Source organism: Thermobia domestica, chromosome 13 (assembly GCF_964235325.1).
Source record: "Thermobia domestica chromosome 13, izTheDome1.hap1.1, whole genome shotgun sequence".
In the NCBI taxonomy this organism is placed as follows: domain Eukaryota; kingdom Metazoa; phylum Arthropoda; class Insecta; order Zygentoma; family Lepismatidae; genus Thermobia; species Thermobia domestica.
In genome coordinates this window covers 133,341,344-133,368,941 of record NC_137466.1, presented here as the reverse complement: position 1 = coordinate 133,368,941, position 27,598 = coordinate 133,341,344, and the positions used below count along the sequence as shown (strand labels likewise).

Genomic DNA, 27,598 nt, shown 5'->3' with positions numbered 1-27,598 from the left:
CCAGAATAAAGATATAAGAGCTCAAAAGAAAGTATTTTTTTAAAAAAGAGTCTAGATAAGAGTGTCCAACGGTCACATCAAAATTATAAATTGGGCAAATCGCCCACAAACGGCCATAACACCAACAAAAACAGTCAAAACGCTCAACGAGCAGATCTACCACAACATTGGTCACAATGTCCAGCCAATTGGTCAGAACGCACAACAGAAGAAATCTGCAGGTGACAAATCTCCCAACAGTCACCACGGTCAAAAATTAAAACGGAGAAATCGCTAAGAAAAATAGTCATATTGTTCCAAATTAAAAGGTACAGAACGTGCAATTGCCAAATCAGTCAGAACGTCCAACTGTCATATCATACATAAAAAGACCAGAACACCTAAACATACGATCGGAATACTCACATAAACAGTAATATCGCTCAAAAGCTAAAACGGTCAAATCACCTCTTCCCCTCCCAAAGAAAACGAACAGAATGCCCAATTTCCGAAACTTCCAAAACATTCACATACACGATCATAATGTCAAAACGCCAAAACTGTCAGGCCATCCAAATAAACTTCCAGAAAAACTCCGAAACGGCCAGAACGCCCAAAAGAGAAAACGATTAAAACGTCCAAAATGAAGAGATTATCAACTAAGGTGGACAAATTGCCCACTAAACGGAAATAGATAGCGACAAGCAGTTTATTCCAATTGACTCAATGTATCAAGAAAACATACAATCTGTACCCGTAACATACTATTAAAGCCGGAAGTGTTATAAATTTATTAGTACTTCCGGTTTAAATGTTGATTTTCATAGAGCAAAACGATAATAGGAAACGACAATAGATTCCCAAGATTCCCAGGAATAGATTTAATCGTAAATCTTGTTTTTCTACTGAAACCGAAAATAGTAAAAGCTAGTACAACTTCTGGTTTTGTTCCTAAGTTACTAATAATTGTCAGAAATGACGATAAACTGATTTTTAGTGTGGATTCATCGTCCGATGGAAAGATTCTAACTCTGGTTTTCCCTTAACACTTGTAGCTACGCTATTTACATTAACTAAACTGTTACTGACCGACATTAAACCAAAGACTTCATTTTTTTTCTGTTAGTTATATGATTTTTCTCCTTTCAAAATGTTTCACTTCTCTCCGTCTAGGTTTTTAGTCCTCTTAATCATAGGAATTCAGTATTGGATTTGACCGTGCTCTAAATTAGACGTTTAGTTTTCAGCATTTTTACTTTTTTCTTCACTTCTATCCTTCTTTACTGTCTTTGCTTTATCCTACACTATACAATATTTTATTGTCACTATATACATATTTTTCATCATACAAGTGTGGCAGTTAACGTATTAAGAACATTTCGCAAGTGTATGGATTTCAAAGTTACACCAAAGCACACAAATTTCTGAAATTACGGATAATAATAAAATACTCTAAATTTAACTAATCCATACGTAACTTACGTATAAATATGGAAGATTCCAAACTGTACCAGAATGTACTGAAGATGTCAAGTTAAAACAAGTAACATCGGAGTAGGTAAATTCCTAAGTTTAAGCTAAAGCATGGAAAATATACAAGACTACTCGTACTTGAACTAGGAAGTTCCCAACTTAAATGTGAACAATAAACAATGTATCAAAAGATAGCCTTATTTAAACAGCCAGATATCTAACTAAAATTGATATACCTGTTCAACATTTATTAGTTTCTTAGCTATGCGGTCAAGCTTATTGAGAGAGTCCGTCACATTTGTACCACCGTAATACTGTTTCCATTGGCGAGATTGAGTTTGACAGGATGTCTCTTTGGTCACGACAATATCTGGACTCGAAGACTCTTCAGGTTTCTTAGAACAAAACAGGAACAGGAAATATTTTAGTGCAAAATATTTTAAAAAATCACAAAATCAAATTTAAAATATTTTAAAATACTTTCAATTGTGGATTTCTTAATTTCTAGACTACTAATGTTTAAGCTTGATTTTCTCATGTGTACAAGTTAAAGTTCACTATAATACGCATCTACTTCAAAACGTCAACTACAGTTTGTTAGAAATAAGAGATTAAATTGTGTATATCATTCTACAAAAATACATAATAGAACAAGAATGCTCATTAGAAATTGCAGATCACACTTTGAACACGGGTAAGATTAGTTTGATAATATTGTAATAAAATCCACTACCTACTCATTTTTATAACTTCCATCTTTGTAGTTTTGAAAATACGCTCTTTAAGGTTCTACGTAATCTCTGGTTTCGAAAAAATATGCAAAATGACCTTTTTCCACTACTTCGAATTTCAACATATCTTATCGTGTTTTGAAAGCAATACTGTTTTGAATTTTTTTTTACACAAATGTCATTTAGTACCATGTACAGCAAGTTTTCATTGCGTTGTTCTGTTCCCAAGTTTTGCACTATCCTCCCTTACTTTACAATATAGGGTGTCCGAAAGATCCCGTACTATAAGAAAAATTGTAAAAATGATTTTTTGTTCTTTTGTTGTAGTGAATGATACTATCACAGGACAAACGTCTATAAATAATAATGCTATGGGTGTGAAGGTTGCCAGAGAGTTCAAATGATGACATTCTGAACGACAACCAGTGTTCCATACCGCTGTGGGATGATTGCTCAAGAAATTTAAAAGTATGGCTTCTGCTATAAAATTTGTTCCGGGTCAGGAACGCCACACAGTAATGAAGACTTTCTTGAAACGGTGTTTGTCAAAATCTTGGACTTCTTTAGATTGCTAAAGTGAATGTCAGCCCCTTCCCCCAAAAATACAAGATTTTGCCTGTAGTGCCGGACTTTTCGGACACCTTATACATCTTTTGACTACTGAGTGTTGTATGTAGGTCTATGATCTCTCTTAAGCTAATTTTCTCCCGAATTTCGAAGAAATGTGCAAACTTTAGTTGTTTTGCACATGTGCACCAGGAAATGGCACCACGGACTGATACGCGAACCCATTACCATCCAACACCGCATGCGATTACTTACCCGACCTCCTAGAAGATAACAAGTGAAGTATGAAAGGCGTCAGCTGTGTTTGCATAGGAATTTTCGCATACGAAATGCGGAAAAACCATATGGCGTCAGTAGCACGGTGGGAATCCATCGGGGCTGACGTCGTATGGTGTAAGTAGCAATCAAAGGCTTAATACTAATTTTTTTTTAACTGAAAATAGAAGGATAATATGTATCATTTCTATTTTCTTAACGTGGAATCACACCTACTGCCGATATTACATGAATAATTTCAAACTACTGATATCTCGAATACCTTAATACTAAATAATAAAAGAAGTATGTACTATCATATTTGTTTTACCTCTACTTTGATTTTCATTATTTTCTGAAGTATGTAAGATTTGATTTAATGCTACTCTTGAAAAGATGAAAGTAAAGGTGAAACGTAATACAATATGATTGTTATTCTTATTAGTTATGGTACGTATTACTTGAAACAACAGCATATGGGTATCATTGTAAGTACATTATACCTTTTTATCTTCTCGGAATAGCAGATTTTCTGATCCACCTCTCAACTGATTGCGATCTGAATTTATAAATTCACTGTAAGTGCAAGCTTGGGAAGAGGACGGTTTATCATAATTATCATTTCGTGTATTTTCAATCGCATCTGTACTTGAAGCCTGCAAAGTAAATAATATTAATGGTATTAATTTATTAATTTTAATGATTGTATTCCACCAAATCTTTATCTTTATAATCGCATATTATAAGTAACTCAAATTAATAATAACTCTCTGCAATCTTTTACTATCGTTTTGTTTCCCCAATACAAGCATATATATATATATATATATATATATATATATATATGGATAAGTTAAAATTACACTGGAAACCAAGAAAATGCGCCACTGTAACTTTAACCCGTCCATATATCAGAAATAAAGTAGTCAATCTCAAGCTACGACTTAATTTCTGTCTTGATATCATGTTTATACATGATTACTATCGACAAAAGAATAAACGTGTCTCCTGCGATATTTTCAAGATATATATTAACTACACACTTGATGGTTTAAGATATCCCAAGGTATTTTACGGCAAAAAAAAAAAAAAAAAAACGAAAACTCGTCATCTCTATCCTGTAAGGATTATAGTCCTCACACTCTATATTATCCTCCCGGTAACTAATGACTGATCAAGGATTTAAATGTAGTAGCGCTCTTTGCCACATTTATTGCGTGTGCCATTGAATCAGAATCTACAGAGACAAGCAGGCTAAAAAACATAACTATCTCTAGGGACTATAGAGCCCGGAGGTTCAATGCTAAATTCACAAAAGCTCTCTACCCACTTATGTTCTTAGCCAACTGCATCTTTTTTCTGTTTTGTACTCCTATTTCTGCTAGGTCCATCTTAATATTGTCCTCCCATCTGCGCCTAGGTCTTCCTAATGGTCGTTTACAGATTGGATTTCCAGGGAAAACTTTGGATGCAGTCCTACATTCTTCCATCCTGACTACATGGCCTGTCCATCTGAGCCTCCTAGATTTCATAACCCTAACAATGTTTGGTAAACGGTGTAAATTATGCAGTTTCTCGAAAGCAAAATAAATAAAAGTACAGCTCAACTTACTACACTTTCTCGCACCCATTTCTTACACTTAATCATGTCATACTTCAGTAATTTTCCGAGAAACTTCGCCCGAAAAAAAAAACTTACTCGAAAAGTAAACTTCTCTTTGTGGACTTTTTGAATGGAAATGACTTGTGGCGTACTGTAGGAATGGTTATAAAATATTTAAATATGTATGAAATATTAGCAAACTCAACTATGTGTCTGAGAAAATAGTCCGGGAAATACTAATCCTAAGAGTAAATTACTTCTTGAGGATTTTTGTATTAGAAATTGTTTACGTCATATTATTGACATTTACTTATCAAATATTTAAAAAATCCTAATCATGTGAGAATTACTTCAGAAAATTGTTCAAAAAAGCCGGAAAGAATGACTCTGTTTAATATAGAACATCAACTACAAACATCCGTCTCCTTCCAATTGTAACTCCTATAATATCTCACATTTCATCATTCCTATCTCACATTTGTCGGCTTCAGAAACAATTAAATCTATTTGTAATGTATTTCGTTTACCAAAACTCAACTCCTTTATACATTTACTCTGCCTGTCCGTCAGGTGGACATAAGAACTACTTAGTGAACCACCATCAACTTTGGCCCGGATATAGAGAGTCAGGTGTTCGGAATCGACTTTGTTGATAAAAATGTGATTCATTCATTACATCCCAAAATATGGACATTCAAAAGTCGGTTCCTCATGTATTCCTATGAGAGTAATTAAGGATATCATCCTTGCTGCATAGACTGCCCGCAGTGCTGTTAAGATTAACTGGATAGTATAATATTCAGGAGGCAAAATCTGTCCAAGGAATATAAGGCTAAAATGTAACTTAGATTGTATTACATTTAATTTGAGATAAAATGCTATGTTTAGGTTTGGTAAAATTTAGCTTGTTAAGAAGTGTTTGCTTAACTAAAACAAAACAAAACTCCTTCACGTGTTGACGCCGCTACTTGTTGATGTTTAAGCACAAAATTCGCGACAATATTTATTTAAATACTTAATTAGTACTGTTCAATATACTCTTTAATTCTAATTGTGTTTGGCTTACCTGCACTTTGACGTTACCATAGTTCATTACTGAGGAAGATGTAGCTTTTGGATCTGAATAGCTTGTACCATTGGAGTTTTCTGATACGCTAAATGACTGTATAGGTACCTTAGAAATAACAAAAAATCTTCTATGAAAATTATATTCAAATGCATATATATTATTACCAAGAAATTAAATGAATACTAAAAATACAAGAATGGTATACAGATTGAGAGCAAATGGCTATCATATAGTTCATTCTGATAAGCTTTAGGTGTCAATATATAGTTGTACCATACCAAGTAGGAGAATATTATCTCATATTAATTCTACCATCGTGGAAATAATGTTCAATTCCGCCAATTGAGAAAATTATGGAAACCAGCAAAAGTGATTAGAGAAATTAGACACAAACTTGATCGATAAACACATTTTGTCTTGGAATCTGCACAACAGATATGAAAAGACTCGTGGTAGGAGAAGGATTACCCAAGCAGAAATGAGGATGAATTTCTATTTTGCAGACGGTGTTCAGAAATACTTGGATTTCCTTGAGTTTATGAGCTTTGTGGTGGACAAACATCGTACATGTGGGTTTTCACGGTGTTCTCCCACTTTCTTCATTACAGCACTGTGTTCATTGTCATTATCACAATCTTCATTAGCCTCAGTGCATAAAGTAGGACGTTAAATTTACAAAATACAGTATATATGAAATTTAGTTATCGTTTAAATGCAAATTTCATTGTTAGAACACAGAGTTAAATTTCAAATCGCATAAAAGAACTATGCTAGCCCTTTGCATAGAATTGACTTTGTTCCTTTACAGACTAAATCAATTGTGTGCAAGTATGTACCTTAGCTTAGTTCTTTCATGTGGTACTGAATTCAATTTCTGATTGAGTGTATAATCTGGGTAAACAGAACGGAAAATACAGATCAAAGGAACTAAGACTAATACTCAGTTGCACCAACCGATGGTTAATCTGTGCATACGGATAAAACAAAAGTTAATTATCGAAATGAGGAAAATGTGTTGCGAAAACACTAATCTTAAGACTATTTCGACAAATCATCGGATTAATATAAATCATTTAAACGGTAGATTTATCCGTGTTCAACTTTGTTGTAGGGTTGCTCCCAAGAAATTACATAAATAATTTGGATATTTATGTGGTTATTTGTATGATTATCCAGATATAAATATTACTACGATTGTTAATTCAATTGTGTCACAAGCAAGAGTGATATTTGCACTACTCTCATTACTATAATGAAACGATTAAAGTACCTTATTGAATTATTTATTTTATTAATTAATTTACTACACTTTGTGAGTTGAAGAAATTTTGCTTTTAGTGACCACTTAGTACAGATGGACATAATAGGTTAGGCTTCCTCCTTTAGCGTGGGAGACTCGGGTTCGATTCCCAGCAGGAGCTCATGTGGTTCCGATTCCACGTTAACCTATAGGTCTACATCTCGTGTAGCCTCCCTGATGAAAAGGACGCTAAAGTGAAAATCAAATAATTAACTATGTCAATAAGTGTGAAAGAAAATAATTAAATAGAAGTAGTAAATCAAATAATTAACTATGTCTGTCATAAACTAGAACTGCTCCCATCTTTGCACTAAATTTGCTGGCAAGTTATGCAAATTTATCCAGATTCTACGGTACAATGAAAGCTATTGGCATACTTTAATCGAAAATATAAAATAAAACGGAATGCTAACGTGCTTTTAACAATGAGTCAAGCAATACCTTTTTCTTTTACCATCATATCAACCTCATGTTTGTAGATTTAATATATATATATATTAGCATCGTCAATTGGTAACATTATACAAACCAGACAATGAGTTTTAAAATAAATTTATTTACTTAGTTGAAAAAGTTATATTTATGTACAGAAGTGCTACTTTCTGGAGTGGAGAAAAACCAACTAGCGATACAAATATCAACTTAAACCAAAAGACTTGTAAACCGTTGTTACTTCTTACATCAGAGCTTCTTAACTCTGGAGAGCTACTTAATTCTTATTGGAGTAACTATTAAATTCAGTGCCATGGTGTGACGCTGCCATACAATGAGCTAACATAACCTAAACTAACCTAGTCTATCCTACGTTTGAAAATAATGGCTAAACGTTGAATGTAAGGTGAGCTAACGTAAATTAACATAAACTAATATCCTTTATATTTGAAAAATGATAGCTATACATTAAATGTAAAATGACTTAACGTAGCCTAATCAACTCAACCCTATCCTACATTTGAAAATAGTACTAAACATTGAGCTAACGTAATCTAATCTAATCTACACTACTCTACCCTACAGTACCGTATGGTGCCCTAATCTTCTCTATTCTTTCCAACCCTTCGCCATACTTGAAAGCAAGGGTCGAACGTTGGATCAAAGAGAATACAGTATTTGTGTGAAATTTTGCGTAATTTGTAGTCAAATATTATGTACGAAATTGGTACTATTCCGCTACAACCTACCTTTGCCTGAAAATGTCGCTTGCTGTAAACGCATTATGATCTTTACATATATTGGAAACCACCTTTGCGATTAGATGAGATACATATTTTTTTAAAGTTTTCTCGAAATAAATTATTTTGAAAAATCAAAATTTCAATCCTTTTGCCCTAGTAACTTTGTATATATTCATTCGAAATCCCTCATACCATAATCATAGTATTATACGCTAAAATATTTCCGGCGCGCATTGCCCTGTCTCATTTGTGTTATTACTAAGTAGAGGCCAGCAAGATTTAAATATTTGTGATACCATAACGTCCTTAATTTGCAACACAGAATAATAAATATAAAATTGTAAATTTTCGTTGATCATATATATCGGAAATACGTAGTAACCTGATGTAGTGCTATTTGAAAAACTAGAACATTATGTTGGGTTGCAACACTGTTAACTTTGTGCTATTATAGAGTATTTCAAACAATTTCCCTTTACCAATATTTGCATGGTTTAAAATATCGCGTGTTTTGTCCGTCAATTTAAAAGTTACAAGGGCGTATCAAGATACTGTAACTGTCCATCTTATATTGAGACAGACAGAGAGAGAGAGAGAGAGAGAGAGAGAGAGTTCAAGAATGTACACAAAGTTTCAAGTTAGTTTTTTCACATAACTACTTAACGACAAACAATATAGGTAAATGTTCCTTCTCTCTACGAATTTGTTTCATTTTTTCCATAATCCCTTTATTGAATTAAAAGAAATCGATTTATTTTTCTTTTAATTTTTAAATAATACAATTTGCTTAATGTGTACTCAAAGACTTTACTAATATTATTCACATATATTCTTGAGTTTTATACTTGGCTTCATTTACCTCCAAATTACTGAATGTATAACTGGTTCCCGAGGAAGAAGTTGATGGTTGATCCAAATCATTTCCACCATTGTAGTTTCTTGGTGTACTAGTTGTCGGTTTATATACCTAGAAAGGTAATAATAATGATTAAAATAATATTCAAACACATATTATATTGATAAGAAATAAAATTAAATACTAAATATGCAACTTATTTATAAATACTAAATACTAAATATGATACTTTGATTGTTAACTTAAATTCATTACATCGTTCATTCTGGCTACCTCTAACTATCAATGAATATCATGTAGGAAAACATTCTTACATATTAACCCTATCTACATGTATATAATGTTTAATTGTGCCAATTCTGAAAATTATGCAAACAACTAGAAGTCGTTATTTACATTATACACACAAACTAGTATGATAATTATTTAAATATTCATTATTTTACAATCTGGTATCTGTACAACAAATACTTAAATTTAGGTAGTAAAAGAAAATTAGGGAGCAAGAGGATTGTCGAAGAGAAAGTGAGGCTGACTAAACTTCTATTTTGTAGATGAAATTCAAAAAAATGTTCGATTTTGTTTTATATTCTTTATCGATTTTAATTTTAATTCTTACATTAAACTCTGGCATTAACGATGACAGTAGTATTCACTTAGATATTTACAATAATATCCAGGATGTGATAGAATAGAGGATCTGCCTATATGTATTTTCATCCTATTAACTCAATGAAGCCAAAAGCAACCGAGCATCGGCACAACAACCGAGTCTAATTGGCTACTCTCATTTCCATCATGAATGTTCGCTGAAAAACATTGCGATCTTATGGGGCGGAACAGGTAGAATGGGGGTAGCGAAACTGTGACGTATGGCTTCCAGCTGTTTATTACATAATTAATGTGTAATATCTCTATTTGTTTTATAACACAAAGTGTTTAATTAGTGTTTCTCAGCTCTATTTAGCAATTCATAATGTACGTGCATTTCTCCTCTTCAAAAAAATGATTTCGTCATTTCTACAAAACTTTTTATTTGCTTCAGAAACAATTAAGTTATTTCATAACAACTTTAATTATATAATTTACGGAAATATGAATTTAAACACCTTATGAATACTGTTTTATTTGTACAGTACTCTGAAGTGGTACCCATGATTTGACTTACCTGTAACTTGGTGAAATCATATGTCAGTACTGAGGAAGAAGTTGATGGTTCATCTAAATAATTTGTACTATTGGACTTCATTGATGTACTAGTTAACGATCCACGTACCTTAAATGTCACAAAAATCTATGATTAAAATAGCACTCAAAGATTATATTGGTAAGAAATTGCGTTATATTGATAAGAAATAAAACCAAATACTAAATATAGACGAACGATATTTTGATTGTAAGCACTAGTTCATTACATCATTCGTTCTTATTACCTATAAATATTAATGAATATCAATCGGAAACATGCCCTCACAATCTAATATTTAGATAATATTTAACACTACGAAGTCCGAAAACTATGGAAACTTAAAAAAATCTTTTAGAAAAATTATAACTATTCAAATTAGTATCAATATTATCTAACTATCCACTGTATTAGAATCTGCACAACTCACAATTATTATAGAGGAAAGCTGGGTAGCAGAAGGAACATTCAAGTGAAATGAAGATGAATAGAGTTCTCCTTTGCAGATGGTGTTCAGAAAATGTTGGAATTGCTTGTGTATTCAGTATCAATGTTATTTTGATTTTAAATGGAAATTACCTTGATGAATATAATGCCACCAAATACTCCTTTAAAGTTTGTTGATTGATCGTTGGTTTTTTAAAATCATTATCACGGATATGTAAGACATTGACATAAATTAAGCCTGCAATCGGAAATGCAGGAGCTACAAAACGAATTAAATACAGGACTCTGGTACTAAAGTTGACAGTGATCTTCACTTAGTCATGAGAATATTCTTTTTGATATTTGTATGCCAAAGTGTCTAATAAAAGCTATAATTTGAGTCCAATTGTTATTTTAAAGAAACAACTTAGGATTGAGGTAGATATATTTGAGAATACTTCCTATTCAAAATCTTTTCCTAAAATACGTTATATAATATCAAGCAAAGGCAACACCAAATAGTATTTAAGACTTATTTGTTTCACTTCGTATGCATATGCATGGATCTAATAACTTATATACTAGACTTGAACACGAATAAGAAATTATAAAAAATCGTGTGAGGGAACTGCACTATGGTTATTTGTAGAGTCGATTCTGTCTTTATCCTGATTTCTGTTGCTCCAATGCTAAAACAAACTTATGAGGCTGAGTTGTTTTCCAAAAATGTTTGGTTCTTACACTGTTTTGCTCCCCTATTATCTCAAGAAAACTGTTATTTGAGGACTCAGTTTAAAGGCTAATTCAAACCAGTGTTAAAGCTTGGTCATCCGTTTAACTTGCAGCATGACTAGTGAACCATGTACTCTAGTTACAGCAATGGCCTAATATTTTTCACTACATTGATCATACATATACGTGGAAATAATTTTAAGGGAAAGCAAGTGGATACAAATACATGGTTGCATCTCTTTTACTTATATGCGTATGTTTGCTTCAGTTCTACGTTATGTTTTCTAAATTAAAAATTACATAAATACTTTCTTTTAACATTCCACTATACGGGCTTGTTTCACAGTAGCTAACAGAAAATTCAGAAATGTAAATAGTTACGTAATGGGCAATTGATCGAATGAAGATAATAGAAGAAAACGATAGAAAAGAGAGACACTATTACCTACATCAGGAAAATACTATCTAAGGTCAAAGTGGTGACCTTTACTCCAAAGAAGAGTAGTATACATCTGAGTCACCGTAGCAATCAACATAGACGTAATTATTTGAAATATCAAGATTAAATTGATAAATACAAATATAACTAAATGCATAGTAATATTCACGACGGGACTTAAGTCATAATTAACATGTATCGTGTTCGCCACTCTAGCAGCAGAGACTAGAAAGGCAGTGAGAGACGCTAGAATTTGTACTTAAATATATTATTTTCAGATTCCATGATTATTTTTATTATTTCTAAAAAGCAAGTATAAATAAATATATTAGTTTCTCTTACATTCTTCGAAAACAATTTAGCAGAAACCGTCACGGACATTCTTTTGAATTCAATCGAGAATAAGGAAAATCTCGGCTACGGACATAAGGTACTCTATTCAATTAGGTTAGCCTAGTTTCTTCATTCGATCACAAATTGATTTCTGATTGGGTCTTAATCAGAGTGTACAGAACACAAATTACATGAGAAGAGATAAATCAAACAACCTAAATATTAACTTAAATATTCTATCTGTTGAATACTACGCTACAATTTCTAGCACAGTGTTAACACATCAATTTACCTTTTTTAAATTTATTTTTAAAACTAAGTCAAATTTCCGTTTGAAGATGAAGCTGTACTCTAATTATATATGCATCGCAAATTTGGACTCATACATGTAAGAAAAGTTATGTAGTGACAGAAACACACAATCTTTAGTACTGGAGACAATAATTTGATCTCGAGGAAGTTCTTGTATTTCCGATCCCACATGAAAATTTTAATTCATGTCTCATAATAGCATTGATACTAAAATAGATCTTCAACTTACAGAAAACTAACAACAAACTTCCAGTCAGTAAAAATTACAACGCAGTTTTGTGTGATTGCATAGTAGCAGCGAATAGGATTCGCCTTTAAGTGAAAGCAGAAATTGATGATTAAGGTTCAACATCGATAAATAGAAATCAACTGTGAGCATATTATTCAACATACATTCTCTTTATGAATTCTCTCATTATCTAGACTTTCTAATGTAATATAGGTACCAAGTGTCACACAATCGCCTATGTATAAAACATTCTTATATTTAATTTATTAATTTTTATAAAATATGGACGCTCAGATATTTATAAATGAGTGAGATCAAGTTAGTTTAGTTAGTTACCATGCACATTGTGCATTAACATGTCTTTACGAACACTTGTTTTAACTGCACACGTAATTTCACATGTATTTCAAATATGTGTTGTTAAAACCAGTTGTTTTAACAGAAAATTTATTAAGCGATTAATTAGAATGTATATTCATAAGAAAACTCGAGAAATATCACCACCATGTTTTTATTCTTTCGTTAGTAGCAAGTCACGTACCGTAAACTTGGAGATTCCGTGTACTAGAATCTTTGATTCATCTTGACGTAAAAGTTGTTCTATTTAATATCATACATCAACTTTCTTTCCACTGCTTCTGTTACATTTTAAACATACCTAAAACATAATTTCTTTCAAAATAATGTCCCAACGAAATCTATTTCCTCTTTGTAGTATTTCCACTTTCGATCATTTATTATATCACTATCGTGATGTCCATCCTTGTCTTATATCCAGCTCAACAATTTACATGAAATGTTTAACGACTTTTTCTTCGTAAATACACATCATATAACAATTCCTTCATTTCGTGTATCCATTTCTCCTACTCAGAAAAGATTCTTTCGTCATTCTTGTATCATTCTTTTACTGGGTTTCAGAAATAATAATTCGAGACAGTATATATTTAAACACTTTACCAGTACTGTTCCATATACACAGTACTTTTGATTTTAACCTATGACGTAGCTTACCTGCAACTTTGTACAATCATGTCTCATTCGTGAGGAAGAAGTTGATGGTCGATTTGGAAAGTTTGTATCACTATAGTTACTTGATGTGCTATTTGACGGTTCCCTCACCTTAAAGTTACAAAAATCGACGATTAAAATACTATTGCACCACATGAGTTGTAATAATATAAAAAAATTAATGTGACGTTAAATGTACAGAAACGATATTTTGATTGTGATCACAAGGTCATTACATCATGCATATTTGTAAGCTTTAATGGATACCACATGTGAAAATACTTTCAAGTTCTAACTTATCTACTTCTAAATAATGCTTAGAAATTATGGAAATCACTAAAAGTTATTAGAGAAATTATATACAAACTAGTACAATGATTATCTAAATATCCATTGTCTCAGAATGTGCGATGTCTGTACAGAAGGTACTATAAAGGAATTTCAGATAGCCGGAGAATTATTGAAGCAAAGATGAGGATAAATGAAGATGAATGTTAAAAGTAGATCCAATTTTATTGCATGTTCAGTATCAATTTTAGTTTTAATTGAAATACAAATTTTGTTGTTTCGTATTATAACATATTCCTTTAATGTTTGGTGAGAGAACTTAAGTTCGTTTTAAGAAAGCACCGAGAGTATCCATTTAAAATATTAATTAGAATCGATGACAAACTAAAACGCACATTTATATCACATTTTGAGACATATCACTAGTATAAATACTCTATCGTTAGAGTTAAGTCATTTGAAGCAAACTTCGAAAATTCCGTACGCTAGAATCTTTCAATAATCTTAATGTAAGAATTGGTTTCTTGAATATTATACGTCACTCTTAATGTTTTCCCTCGCTCTCATTAACTTCTCTAAGTTTCTAATAATATTCTAGCAAATACACGTCCATTTTTGCTTTAAAATTTTCAGTATTGCTCTCAGGTTTCGCTAACACATATACTCTTAAATTTCACGTGCGCTTTGCTTTACCTGCAAATTAGTGAAGTCATAACTAGTTCCTGAGGAAGAAGTTGATGGTTGATCAAAATAGTTTGTACAGTTGTGCTCGTAGTTTCTTGATGTACTAGGTAACGGTTCAGGTACCTTTGAATCACAAAAATGGACAATTAGTATGAAATTAAAACAGAATATATTACTAGGAAATCAAATATCAAAAGTTGCAAAATGAAATTTTAATTCGAAGAGTACATTTCATACACATACTTTCTAACGTAATGTAAATTATCAAATGTCATACAATCCTCTATTTATACAACAGCTATTATATTTTATTTCTCAATTTGTATAAAAGATGGACCCTCAGGCATTCATAAATGAGCGAGACAAAGTTAGATTAGATAGTTGTCACGCATATTGTCTATTAAAACTTCTTTGTACAAAAACTGCTTGTAACTGCACTCTTAATTCTTTTTTATTTCAAATCTATACAACACTTGTTTTAACAGAATATCTATTTAAACGATTAATTAGAATCAATGGTAAACTAAATTACATATTCATAGAAAACTTGAGAAATATTATCATCATATTTTTTTCTTTCGTGAGTAGCAAGTCACTTACTGTAAACTTGGAGATTCTGTGTACTAGAATCTTTGATTCATCTTAACGTAAGAATTGTTCTATTTAATATCTACATCAACTTTCTTTCCACTGCTTCTGTTACATTTTGTAACATATCTAAAAACATATTTTTTTAAAAGTAATGTCCCAGTGAAATCTATTCCCTCTTTGTAATATTTTTATTTTCGATCACTTATTATATCATTACTATAATACTCATGTTTGTCCTACATACAGTTCAAGAATTTAATGAAATATTTAATGAGTTTTTTGTAACTATCTTATAATCCAGAATATCTATTTCTCCTACTCAGAAAAGATTGTTTCGTCATCTTTTCTATCATACTTTTACTGAGATTCAGAAACAATAACAAACTTTTCTTGATTATATAATTCAACAAATTATATCGAAGTTTTTATGATATAATTCGAGACGACATATATTTAAACACTTTATCAGTATTGTTTCATATACAGTACTTTTGAGTTTCACCTATGATTTGGCTTACCTGCAACTTTCTACAATCATATCTCATTCCTGAGGAAGAAGTTAATGATTGGTTTGAATAGTATCTACCTCTATTGTTGCCTGACGTACTAGTTGACGGTTTACTTGCCTTAAAATTACAAAACAAACGATTAAAATATGATTGCATGACATATGTTATACTAATATATTAATATAAAATTTAATGGGACATTAAATGTACAGTAGCACAAGTTCATTAAACCATACATGTTCATAAGCTTTAACTCTCAATGGATACGCATGGAAAAACACTTTTAAGCCTTAACCCACCTACTACTAAAAATCCTTAGAAATTACTGAAAGCACTAAAAGCTGTTAGTAAAATGATACACAAACTAGTATAAGAATTATCTTAATATACATTGTCCCAGAACGTGAGGTGTCTGTACAACAGGTACTATGAAGGAAATTTAGGTAGCCAGAGGATTATTGAAACAATAACGAGAATAAATGAAGATTAAGGTTAGAAATAGGTTCAATTTTATTGTATATTCAGTATTAATTTTAGTTTTAGTTTTACTTTTACTTTTAGTTTTAATTTTAGTTATCTTCACGAATAAGTACTTTTGTTTCTTATTATTATTATTACTAAATGTACAATATTTACACACTTTATCGATATTCTTCTATGTCTATATACTCTTAAATTTCATGTATGCTTTGCTTTACCTGCAAATTACTGAAGTCATAACTAGTTCCTGAAGAAGAAGTTGTTGGTTGGTATAAATAGTTTGTGCAGTTGTACTCGTAGTTTCTTGATGTACTAGGTAACGGTGGAGGTACCTTTGAATCACAAAAATTAGTATAGAATATTAATTAGTATAGACAATAGACAATTAGTATAAAATGAAAACAAAATATATGTCTAAGAAATCAAATGTCAAAAATTTCAAAATGAAATTTTGATTCGAAGAGTACATATCATACACAAACTTTCTAACGTAGTATAAAGCATCAAATGTCATACAGACCATACAACTCTAATATTTTATTTCTCAATTTTTATAAAAGATGGATTCTCAGGTATTCATAAATCAGCGAGACCAAGTAAGTTTAGATAACTTCACGCATATTGTGCATTACCACATCTTTATGCAAAACCTGGTTTTAACTGCATTCTTAATGTCATTTCAGTCACTAGAATCTTCCAAATATATTCAACAACTGTTGTAACAGAATCAATGACAAACTAAAATACATGTTCATACGAAAATTCGAGAAATATCACCATCACGTTGTTTTCTTTTCTTCTTTTTTTCTATGTTCTTTCTTTAGTAGCTTACCGCAAACTTAGAGGATTCCGTATACTAGAATCTTTGACTCATCTTCATATAAGAATTGTTCTATTTAATATCATATATCAACTTTCTTTCCACTGCTTCTGTTACATTTTGTAACATATCTAAAAACATAATTTCTTTTAAAATAATGTCCCAACGAAATCTATTTCCTTTTTGTAGTATTTCCACTTTCGATCATTTATTATATCATTACCATAATGTCCATGTTTGTCTTATATTCAGCTCAAGAATTTACATGAAATATTTATTTATTTATTGTATCTAATTATATTAAAACCGTTTCTCCGTTTCGTTGTATCCATTTCTCCTACTCAAAATATATTCTTTCTTTATTTTATGTAACATATTTTTACTGGGCTTCAGAAGTAATAAAGTTCTTTTTCTTAATTTTTGTCATATAATTCTCGACGGTATGTATTTAAAGACTTTATCAATACTGTTCCATATACACTGTGCTTTTGATTTTAACCTATGATTGGCTTACCTGCAACTTTGTACAATCATATCTCGTCCCTGAGGAAAAAGTCGATGGTTGATTTGAATAATTTGCACTACCATAGTTGTTTGATGTGCTAGTTGCCGGTCCGCTCACCTTAAAATTACAAAAACTTACGATTAAAATATTAACGCACCACATGTGTTGTATTAATATATAATTTAACGGTACATTAGATGTATAGGAACGATATTTTGATTATGAGCACGAGTTCATTATATCATACATGTTTGTAAGCTTTAATGGATACCACGTTGAAAAATACTTTTTCTAAGTCCTAACTTATCTACTTCTAAAAATTTTTAAAATTGTGGAAAGCACTAAAAGCTGTTAGAAAAATTATATACAAACTAGTAGAGCGATTTCTAAATATCTATTGTCTCAGAATCTGGGATGTCTCTACAACAGATTGTTTTTGATATTTATCTTTTTCAAAATGCTCACATCTCTGGTTTTCATTGTAATACAGTGCAATAAATCATACGAAGTTTTTGATCAACTTTTTATTTTTTTGTATATTTAAACTTAAGAACCACACAATACATACTTTTTTCTCTTTCCTAAAATATTCATTCACTATTCCAATCATAATTTTATTAACTTTACAAGTAACTACACAGTATTTACACACTTTATCGATATTATTCTGATATTATTCTATATCTATATACTTTTCAATTTCACGTAAGGTTTGATTTACCTGCAAATTACTCAAGTCATAACTAGTTCCTGAGGAAGAAGTTGGTGGTCGGTCTACATAGTTTGTGCAGTTGTACTCGTAGTTTCTTGATGTACTAGGTAACGGTGCAGGCACCTTTAAATCACAAAAATGGACAATTAGTATAAAATTAAAACATAGTATATTACTAAGAAATCAAATGTCAAAAATATCAAAATGAAATTTTAATTCGAAGTGTACATTTCATCACACTTATTCGGATAAGTATTTACTATCAATTTATACTGGGTAATAAATATTATCTTATATGGAATATATCACCATAGAAAAACACTAAAGAAGGAAAAGTCACAAAGTCATGGGATTGGAAACGGTTCGAGAATGATAGGACCTAAAATAAAGACAAAATGTTTTAAAATGCCAAAAAAAAAATCATACAAGAAATGCATCATGTCTTACCCAAATATCCATGGTATTAGAATTATACTATATTTAAGGAGTTTATTTTCAAAAGGGAAAACTCCACGTTTTTTTCGAAATTAACTTCCCAACGATTTCTGAATATTTTGGATAAGCTCTATTGTGTTATGCATCAGGATTTATGGATATGAGAACGTATTTGGCATTTATCATAATGTAAAAATAGTAGTTTCTATCACATGCGTCCCATTCAGTCACCTCGGCATTTTTCATTCACAATGGAATATAAATAAAAATTTCGTATTTGTGTTAAGTTTTTTTTTCAAAATGGCACAGTACCAGAAGCATTTTCGAAGTAATTTTCACTTCTACTGTAAAATTACTAATTATGTAAATAAGCTCATTGGCGCAATAGATATTATAAAGGAAAGCTTGCTATTCAAGTGCAGTATAAAAGCAAAAATCAAACTTAATCAACTATTTTCGAGATGGTATCACAAACATGTCGGGTGTTTATTATCAGATTTTGTATTCTATTAATTGCAAATTTTATTCTTGAGTATTACAATAATTATTTCGAAGTTGGTTGCTTTTAAGTTAGCGCCAAGGCTATTTGAGCCATTTGAACCTTTTATGAGATGAAAAATACACGATCTACATCCCGAATTAAACCTACTCTGACACGAAACCTGAGAGAAAGGCCTATTTAGCCATGACGAATCTTTTTCTGATTATGGTACTTCACAACGTACGTAATACGTCTATATTTACAGAATTCAGTTTTGATGATCAAACACATGTTATGATGTAGTTTAAAAGTATAAATATCTAATACTTTTTTCACCCATAAGTAGTACTAAAAATCTATGAACACATCATCTCATAAAGAGAATACCAATTTTGCTTTTATTTAGTTCTGCTTTCTTCGTTCATTCATTCTTGTTTTGTATGTTAGACTCTGACATCAACTAACAATCGAACATAAACAACAACACCAAACGACGCCGTGGCCACTTCCTCATAAATAATTTTGTCTTTAGCCGAATTTTTCTTGTTCCCATATGGAAGATTTTTTAAAAAAAATCGCGGTTTTCTGCTCAATTTGTTTCTGATAATGTCTCAATTTCCAATTTTATTTCTCTCCATCACGTCAGGAAAACTGAACTCACAAGTAAATGTTCTCTCCCAAGGATCAGGGATCCGGAAACTGCGCATATATTTAGATAGAGGAGGACCACGAAGGAATACTGGTGAAATATGCCGGGCCGACAGCAAAGGATAAATCCAATATGGCCGCCCGAATGTCATGTCAATCGACTTTTGCAAGCAACCTCTCATCCACTTCCCATGGGCGGATTGACTTAATGTTTTGCAGATTGATATATGTATGAACACTACACATCTATTGGTTTGAAATTTCGCGGACGTTGACGTATTGAACCCAATATGGCCGATCAAAATGTCAATGTGTCAACGACTCGTGTCTGGAAAACGAATTGTACTATGGAAGTACAGTATCACTAGACGTGTACGAAGAGCATTCAAAATATCGCCATCTGAAAACCAATATGGCCGAACAAAATCCTGAATCAATATGCTCGTACTACAAAAACGAAATTTGGTGTAAAGGTCCATTACCGCTAGTAGGTGAGGAAAATAATACAAATGGGTCACAATTTCTACATCGTGTATCCAATATAGCCGCGAAATACACATATAAAATATACACTGTAAACAGTTCAGGTGGTTTCGCATGAAAATCACCTACAATTCACTGGAACAAATTCTGCAGGTGAAATGCCAGTAAATTAAAAATGTTGCCAGTGCCTCTCTTATCTGTTTGAAGTGTTACACGCAAACATATACCGGTACTGTTCATTTGGGAAGATCTAGAACGCACTAACCAAAAACGTCCTAGAATACGCGTCTTAAAGTTTGCAAACCATATCATATATAACAAAAATCTCTCTTGCCAACACTGGCACCGTGGTTACACAGGTAACATCATGGTTTACGCTCCAAGGGTCCTATGTTCGAACGCGGCGCAAATCAAAAACATATTTTACGTTACTCACTACAGCAAACTAAATACGTATTATTTTTAATGTATTATTATGATCCATTTGTATTATGTTCCTCAGCCTACTAGTGGTAATGGAACTTTACACCAAATTTCGTTTTTGTAGTACGAGATGTTTGGTTCAGGATTTTGTTCGGCCATATTGGTTTTCAGATGGCGATATTTTGAACCGTTTAATGCTTTTCGTACACGTCTAGTGATACTGTACTTCCTAAGTACATTTTGTTTTCCAGACACGAGTCGTTGACACATTGACATTTTGATCGGCCATATTGGGTTCAATACGTCAACGTCCGCGAAATTTCAAACCAATAGATGTGTAGTGTTCATACATATATCAATCTGCAAAACATTAAGTCAATCTGCTCATGGGAAGTGGATGAGAGGTTGCTTGCAAAATTCGATTGGCATGACCTTCGGGCGGCCATATTGGATTTATCCTTTGCTGTCGGCCCGGCATATTTCACCAGTATTCCTTCGTGGTCCTCCTCTATCTAAATATATGCGCAGTTTCCGGATCCCCGATTCTTGGGAGAGAACCTTTACTTGTCAGACTATAGGACAGAGTAAACACTGATAAGGATTGGCCATCATGACTTTAGTATTATGTTGCTCAGTAAGTTGGACATCTCTATTAATAGAATGTTTTGTTTTAGAAACTAAGGACAACCAAGTATACAACTATGTAATTAATTAACTAATAAAGATAATGTGAGAAAATATGGGAACGACAAGGAAACCTGAAACCTATTTTGTTTCTCACTCCAGGAAAAGGCGATCAACCATTATTTCAACAGTTTTTACCCTAAATTAAAAGGTATATTAGAGAAATGTGTTTCTAGGAGTAAGCCGTGCTCTTTTGTTTAGTATCAATATTATTAATTTGAACTAATTAATTACAAATTAAAAGTATTTTATTTTAAAATAAATTTAATTTATTAAAATATAAATACTCTGAATTCTTTGTAGCATAATCAGAAACAATATATACGAGGGCTATCCAGAAAGTAGATTACGTTTTGGAATAAAAAATCAACAAAGTATAGGAAACAAATTTTATTATATACAGATGAAAGCCACACACAAATACTACTTTTCGACATAGTCACCATTCAAATTAAGGCATTTATCGTAGCGATGTACGAGCTTGGAAATTCCTTCGTCGAAAAATTCGGCCGCCTGCGACTTCAACCACTTCGTTACCTCTTCTTGCAGCTGTTCGTCGTCATCAAAACGCTGCATAGCCAGCCACTTCTTCATTGCTGGGAATAGGTGGAAGTCGCTCGGTGCCAGGTCGGGACTGTACGGCGGATGAGGAAACAACTCCCACTGAAAAGATTCAAGAACTTCACGCGTGACATTTGCCGTGTGGGGCCGGGCGTTGTCGTGAATCAACAAGATCTTAGAGCTCAACATTCCTCTGCGCTTGTTTTGAATTGCTCTTCTGAGGTTTTGCAGAGTTTGGCAATACCTTTGAGCGTTTATTGTAGTGCCTCTTTCCAGGAAGTCCACCAAAATCACACCTTTTCTGTCCCAAAAAACAGTCGCCATCATCTTCCTTGCCGACATTGTTTGCATGCATTTCTTGGGTTTTTGGGGAGAACCTGTGTGCCCCCACTGCATTGATTGCAATTTCGTTTCACAGTTCACGTGTTTCACCCATGTTTCGTCACCAGTAACGATGCGATCGAGTAAAGAGTCACCATCCTTATTGTAGGCGTCCAAAAAGTGCAACGCTGCAGCCATTCGCTGATTTTTGTGGTCCTCTGTCAAGATTTTTGGAATCCATCTTGCACAAAACTTGTGGTAACCAAGCTTTTCGCTGATGATTTCGTGCAACAAACTTCGCGAAATTTGTGGAAAACTCAAAGAAAGTTCCGTTATTGTGAACTTTCGATTTTCACGGACTTTAACATCGACTTTTTCGACAAGTTCGGCAGTCACTTTGCTGGGTCTCCCACTTCGATCTTCGTCGTGAACATTGGTTCGGCCATTTTTAAATCTTATGACCCACTGTCGCACTCCACCTTCAGTGATAATGTTGTCCCCATACACTTCACACAGCTGCCGATAGATTTCTATCGGTTTACAGTTTTTTGCTGTCAGAAACCTTATTACTGCAAGCACCTCGCAGCTCGCGGGATTTTCAATTAACGCAGACATTTCAAACCGTCACAGTATCTTAACGGAGCACAGCACGAACCTCTCACTAGCACGGCTAGATGCCGACTGAGCTGCGCAACGCTCTGACCCCAAGATGGCCGCGCTAGCCCCGCCCCTAGCGGACACAGACGAAAACGTAATCTACTTTCTGGATAGCCCTCGTACGATAAATGTATAGTCTGTTTATACTATTGCTATTTTTATCTTCAACTTTTTAATTGATAAAGTATACTATTTTTCATAAAAAAAATAAAAGGTACGGGCCACCGCACTAAACTTTCTCGCTTCAATTCCTTAAAAACTGAATCATGTAGTGCTGCAGTTATTAATGAAACATTTTCTTGGGAAATATGAGAAAAAATATATTTTCGGAAAATTTCACGAAAAGAAAACTCATTCCCAAAAGTAAACTACCCTTTGCAGATCTTTCCATAAGAAATATTTATGTAATATATTAAAGTTATTAATGAAATATTTGTTTATAAATAATAACAAAGTCACATGAGAGGTATTTTATATAATTGTAAAAAAATCTCATCCCAATAGTAACTACCCCCTTGATATTCTCATGGAAATGATTTATTCAACATTGTAAGAATAATAATAAAATATTTATTTATGAAATACGACTAAAATCGCCCGGCAAAGTAGTCTGGAAAGAAACTCATCCCCAAGAGTATATTACCCCTTGTGATCTTTTCGTAAGGAATAATTTATACAATATTGTAGAATAGACCTATTAATTAAATATTTATTTATGAAATATGAACAAAATAGCTTGAGTTCTTTTTGAAAAAATCATCCGAAAAAACTCACCCTCAAGAATAAACTACCCCTTGTAGATTTTTAAAAGTAAATGAGTTATGCAATATTGCCAGGATATTAATGAAATACAAGATTAGGCTAAACGATTCGTCAGGTTTCAAATCACTGTTTAACGACAAGCATACGACGTACAAACACGGGTTATATATGGAAAGATAGATACACTCACGAAGTTTAAAAAGCCCTCCTCGTGGCTCGCGTGCACGCTATATGACAGCACTCTACATGGTTGTAATGCAGGAGAAGAGTTTTCGTGCGTTATAATATGCGAAGTGTTAGTCGGTTACCAGTGTTTAGCGTGCATTCGTACGCAAATACGGAAAAGCTGCACCTGATCACAGAGCATTTTGAATTGGTTTCGCCAGTTCCGTGATACTGGTTGTCTATGTAAAGGGAAAAATACGGGACGATTGCATGTCTCAAAGAAAATCGTGGAGCGCGTGAGACAGAGCTTTGTACGCAGCCCACAAAAATCAACAGTTCGTGCAAGCCTTGAGCTGAGCATTCCACAGAAAACAGTGTGGAATGAATTGCAGCGACGTTTGCATTTCAAACCCTACCGTTTGCAACTGTTACAACATCTGACTCCAGATGATTATACCGTATCCACCGATTGAAGTTTTGTACCCGAATGCAGCAAGCTATGAAAGATGACGATGACTTTGCGGGGACATTGATACTGAGCGACGAGGCCACTTCCAATCAGTGACGACGTCAAAGGGGGGCAAGGGGGCGAGCGTCCCCCTAGTGACTACTCGTGCCCACTGACTGTCGCCCAGATTGCCCCCTCCCAGACTCTTACAATCTTAAAACACCCTACATACTGAATGGTACCGGTACTTCATATCAGTATCATAACCAATCTTATTGTTAGATTGTATTATCCATGCATTTACTATGTGGCAGATTAGTGCTCAAGTTTTCTTCTTTGAACGTATATTTCTGTTTTCTTATTTAGGGCTTTTTCCAGTAAATTTTAATTATAGTTCTTTCTTGTGATTTTAAACTTCCAACAATGAGAGTAGGCAACATTGTAGTTCCGATTCAACTGAAAACGAAACTTTCATTGTGCCTAGCAAACAACAATAGTAGAGTTGGTCGACTTGTTTTCTTCGCATTGGAGATTGGATCAACTTTGATTGGAAACCATTAATTATATTATATACATTAAATAACTCGTATATATTGAAGTTTTCCATGTTTGACGTTTTTAGTTACATATTTTGTTTTATTTAAAGGTTCTATACTTTTTTCTCGGCATTCAATATTCATAGGATGGGCTTATAACAGCTTAATTTGTGAGCACCAGAGCTTAATTTTTGGAGGGGATAGAAAGAGTTGTACCTTTCCTTACTGCAAATAATAATAATAATAATAATAATAATAATAATAATAATAATAATAATAATAATAATAATAATAATAATAATAAATGTATAAAATTAACTTGATTAGCTCCGAATAAAACGTATTGTCAAAGTACTGATCTTTAGTTGGTAATTAGTATGTACTAGTGCTCCCTTAGTTATTTTGCTTCAAAGTACTGATGTGACGTCCACTATATTAGTAGAGATGTACGAGGAGCTCCTGAAAAATTCGTAGCCCAACTCAGAAAACTTCCTCGCATCACTGTTCGTAGTACTACCCTTATCTGATCTAAAATGGCGTCCTTTCAACTGTTATTTGAGTTTGGGAAGTAATAAACGCAGCTAAATCTGGAGAATAAGGAGGATAATCTAGACATTGAAATCCTAGGTCATACAATGTCAGTTGTGTTTGCAGTGCTTGATGGGCATGTGCATTCTCCTGAATTAACAGAATTCGTTTCTTTTCATTTTCCGCGGAGTTGCACTTTCAATTTTCTTTCAGTTTTCTGAATAATGCAGAGATCCTGCATTAAATGTCTGATCCTTGGATATATAGTCTATGAGTACGACTCCATCCTTATCCCAGAAGAATGCTGCAGACACTTTCTCACAGTGTTGCCACAATCCTAGCTCTGGAGTGGGCTGAAAAATAGTACCAAATTGAAACAAAAAGGGCTGAATTCATTATTTTATACCAGTGTAATACATGACTCTATAACACGAAAGTAAGAGGTAAAGTTCTAGAACACCCTCCCTCCCTCTTCCAAGAGTCCAAATCAAGAAAGTGCTCTTTCTAAAAATTACTTTTAAAAAAAAAAAAACATCCAAATAGGATGATTCTGTACAACCTTGGAAGTAGATGAAACTTTTCTCGCACGTAGGAAGTATAACAGAGGCAACAAATTAAAAGGAAAAATAGTTACAATCTTTCGTATGAATTGTAAGGAAGTCAAACGTGACTCTAATAAATAGTGACCAATAAACCAAAACGGTATTATAGCCATATATGAAAACATATATAAAACGAGGAACAAATCAATCATCTCCGAGTTTGTGTGTAAACAGCACGTTATAAATTATTAAAATATAAATTATTGCACCTTATTCTCGTTTATTTTACGACCGAAGGAGAATAATCGACTGTAAGAAGAATATAAGGTAAGTAAACTGCATGAAGTTAAAAAAATGTAAAACCGGTCCGAGGTGCTAGATCCTTCCCTGAAAGACATCACAAAACATTATTAATAATTTTAAGTTACAATCGTATATATTATTACTAACTAGTGCAGCACATATTCACATACAGAAGCAGTATTTGTTAAATGGTGCTGAATTGGGTAGAATTGTACCAATTTTTTCACAAAAGGGGCTGAAAATGCCAGCGTGGTACCAACGGGCCGATGATTGACAAAAAGGGCTGAATTTGGTACAATTGTACCAAGTGTGGCAACACTGCTTTCTCAGCCTAGTGCTTGAACTTCTTGGGCGAGGGGAAAATGAGTGCTACTACTCCATTGATTGTTCTTTCGTTTCAGAATCGTGGTGGTACAACTATATTTCGGCCATGGTTAATATTCATGATAGAAATTGATTGACCTTACGTTCAAAATGGGAGACTTCCCTTGGTGGCGCCACTCTTTTGATCTCCTGACAGATTTTTTGGGAACCCATCATGCCAAGAACTTGCGACTTATGAATTATGCTACTAGCGCGTTCCAGCTACTGCAATATCCACAATCTCTGACACACGTTTTGCTGAAATTCTGCAATTTTCAAGAATAATGACGAACTGCATCCTCGTTTCGGGAACAGTCACTGATTTTGGTCATCCTGGATGCAAAGCATCATCTGTTGAGAAATAGCTACGTTTAAACTGTCATTCACTTCTTCACTATTGTAGACCTATACTTCCGTTTATGAAAATTGTAACACCCAAAAACGAATGGCTCGAATGAATCCAAACCTGGCGAATATGTGTAAGGATATTGTATGAGGGAATGATTAAAATTTCAGACTACCATACAAGGTCAGTTCATGTCGTAGGAAGGCATTAGATAGTTGTCAATCGAAATGAAAACACGTAGGCAAGTTCCTGTATGCTTCGTTGACATCAAAGAGCGCAATATATGCAGTTGATTGAGTTCAAACGGAGCAGAATGATTAATCAGCGGGAAGCGGGTTTCTCGTACCGCAAAATTGCTGCTCGAAACGAACATGTTGCGACAACAGTGATGCGTGTGTGGAAGCAGTGGACAGAAGGGGGCCGTACAAAGCGATGAACAGGGACTGGACCACGAAATGTGACTACAGCATGGGATGACAGACATTTAGTCCAGATGGCTATAATGGATCGGACAAAGGCATCTATGGTGTTGCTCAATGCTGGAGCACTGTCAAGCGCATTGCAATGTCTGTGTCGACTGTTCGACGTCGTTTGCTAAAGGCTCTCATACTCGCATACCGTTGCGACGGCTCCCCCTTGACTAGAAA

The 27,598-nt window shown here is 33.3% G+C and overlaps 1 protein-coding gene across 1 annotated transcript in view; it reads right to left on the bottom strand.

The window, feature by feature from the left end:
• Positions 1-27,598, bottom strand: part of LOC145668524 (uncharacterized) — a 158,520-nt gene that overhangs the window by 35,534 nt on the left and 95,388 nt on the right. Inside the window, exons 6-16 of the mRNA XM_081736501.1 lie at positions 18,275-18,388; positions 17,563-17,670; positions 16,447-16,560; positions 15,758-15,865; positions 14,658-14,771; positions 13,680-13,787; positions 10,177-10,284; positions 9,012-9,119; positions 5,675-5,782; positions 3,509-3,661; positions 1,689-1,847 (exon numbers count right to left, since the gene is read on the bottom strand). Of these exons, the coding sequence (XP_081592627.1) occupies positions 1,689-1,847; positions 3,509-3,661; positions 5,675-5,782; positions 9,012-9,119; positions 10,177-10,284; positions 13,680-13,787; positions 14,658-14,771; positions 15,758-15,865; positions 16,447-16,560; positions 17,563-17,670; positions 18,275-18,388 (1,302 nt within the window). The remainder of the gene's footprint in view (positions 1-1,688; positions 1,848-3,508; positions 3,662-5,674; positions 5,783-9,011; positions 9,120-10,176; positions 10,285-13,679; positions 13,788-14,657; positions 14,772-15,757; positions 15,866-16,446; positions 16,561-17,562; positions 17,671-18,274; positions 18,389-27,598) is intronic.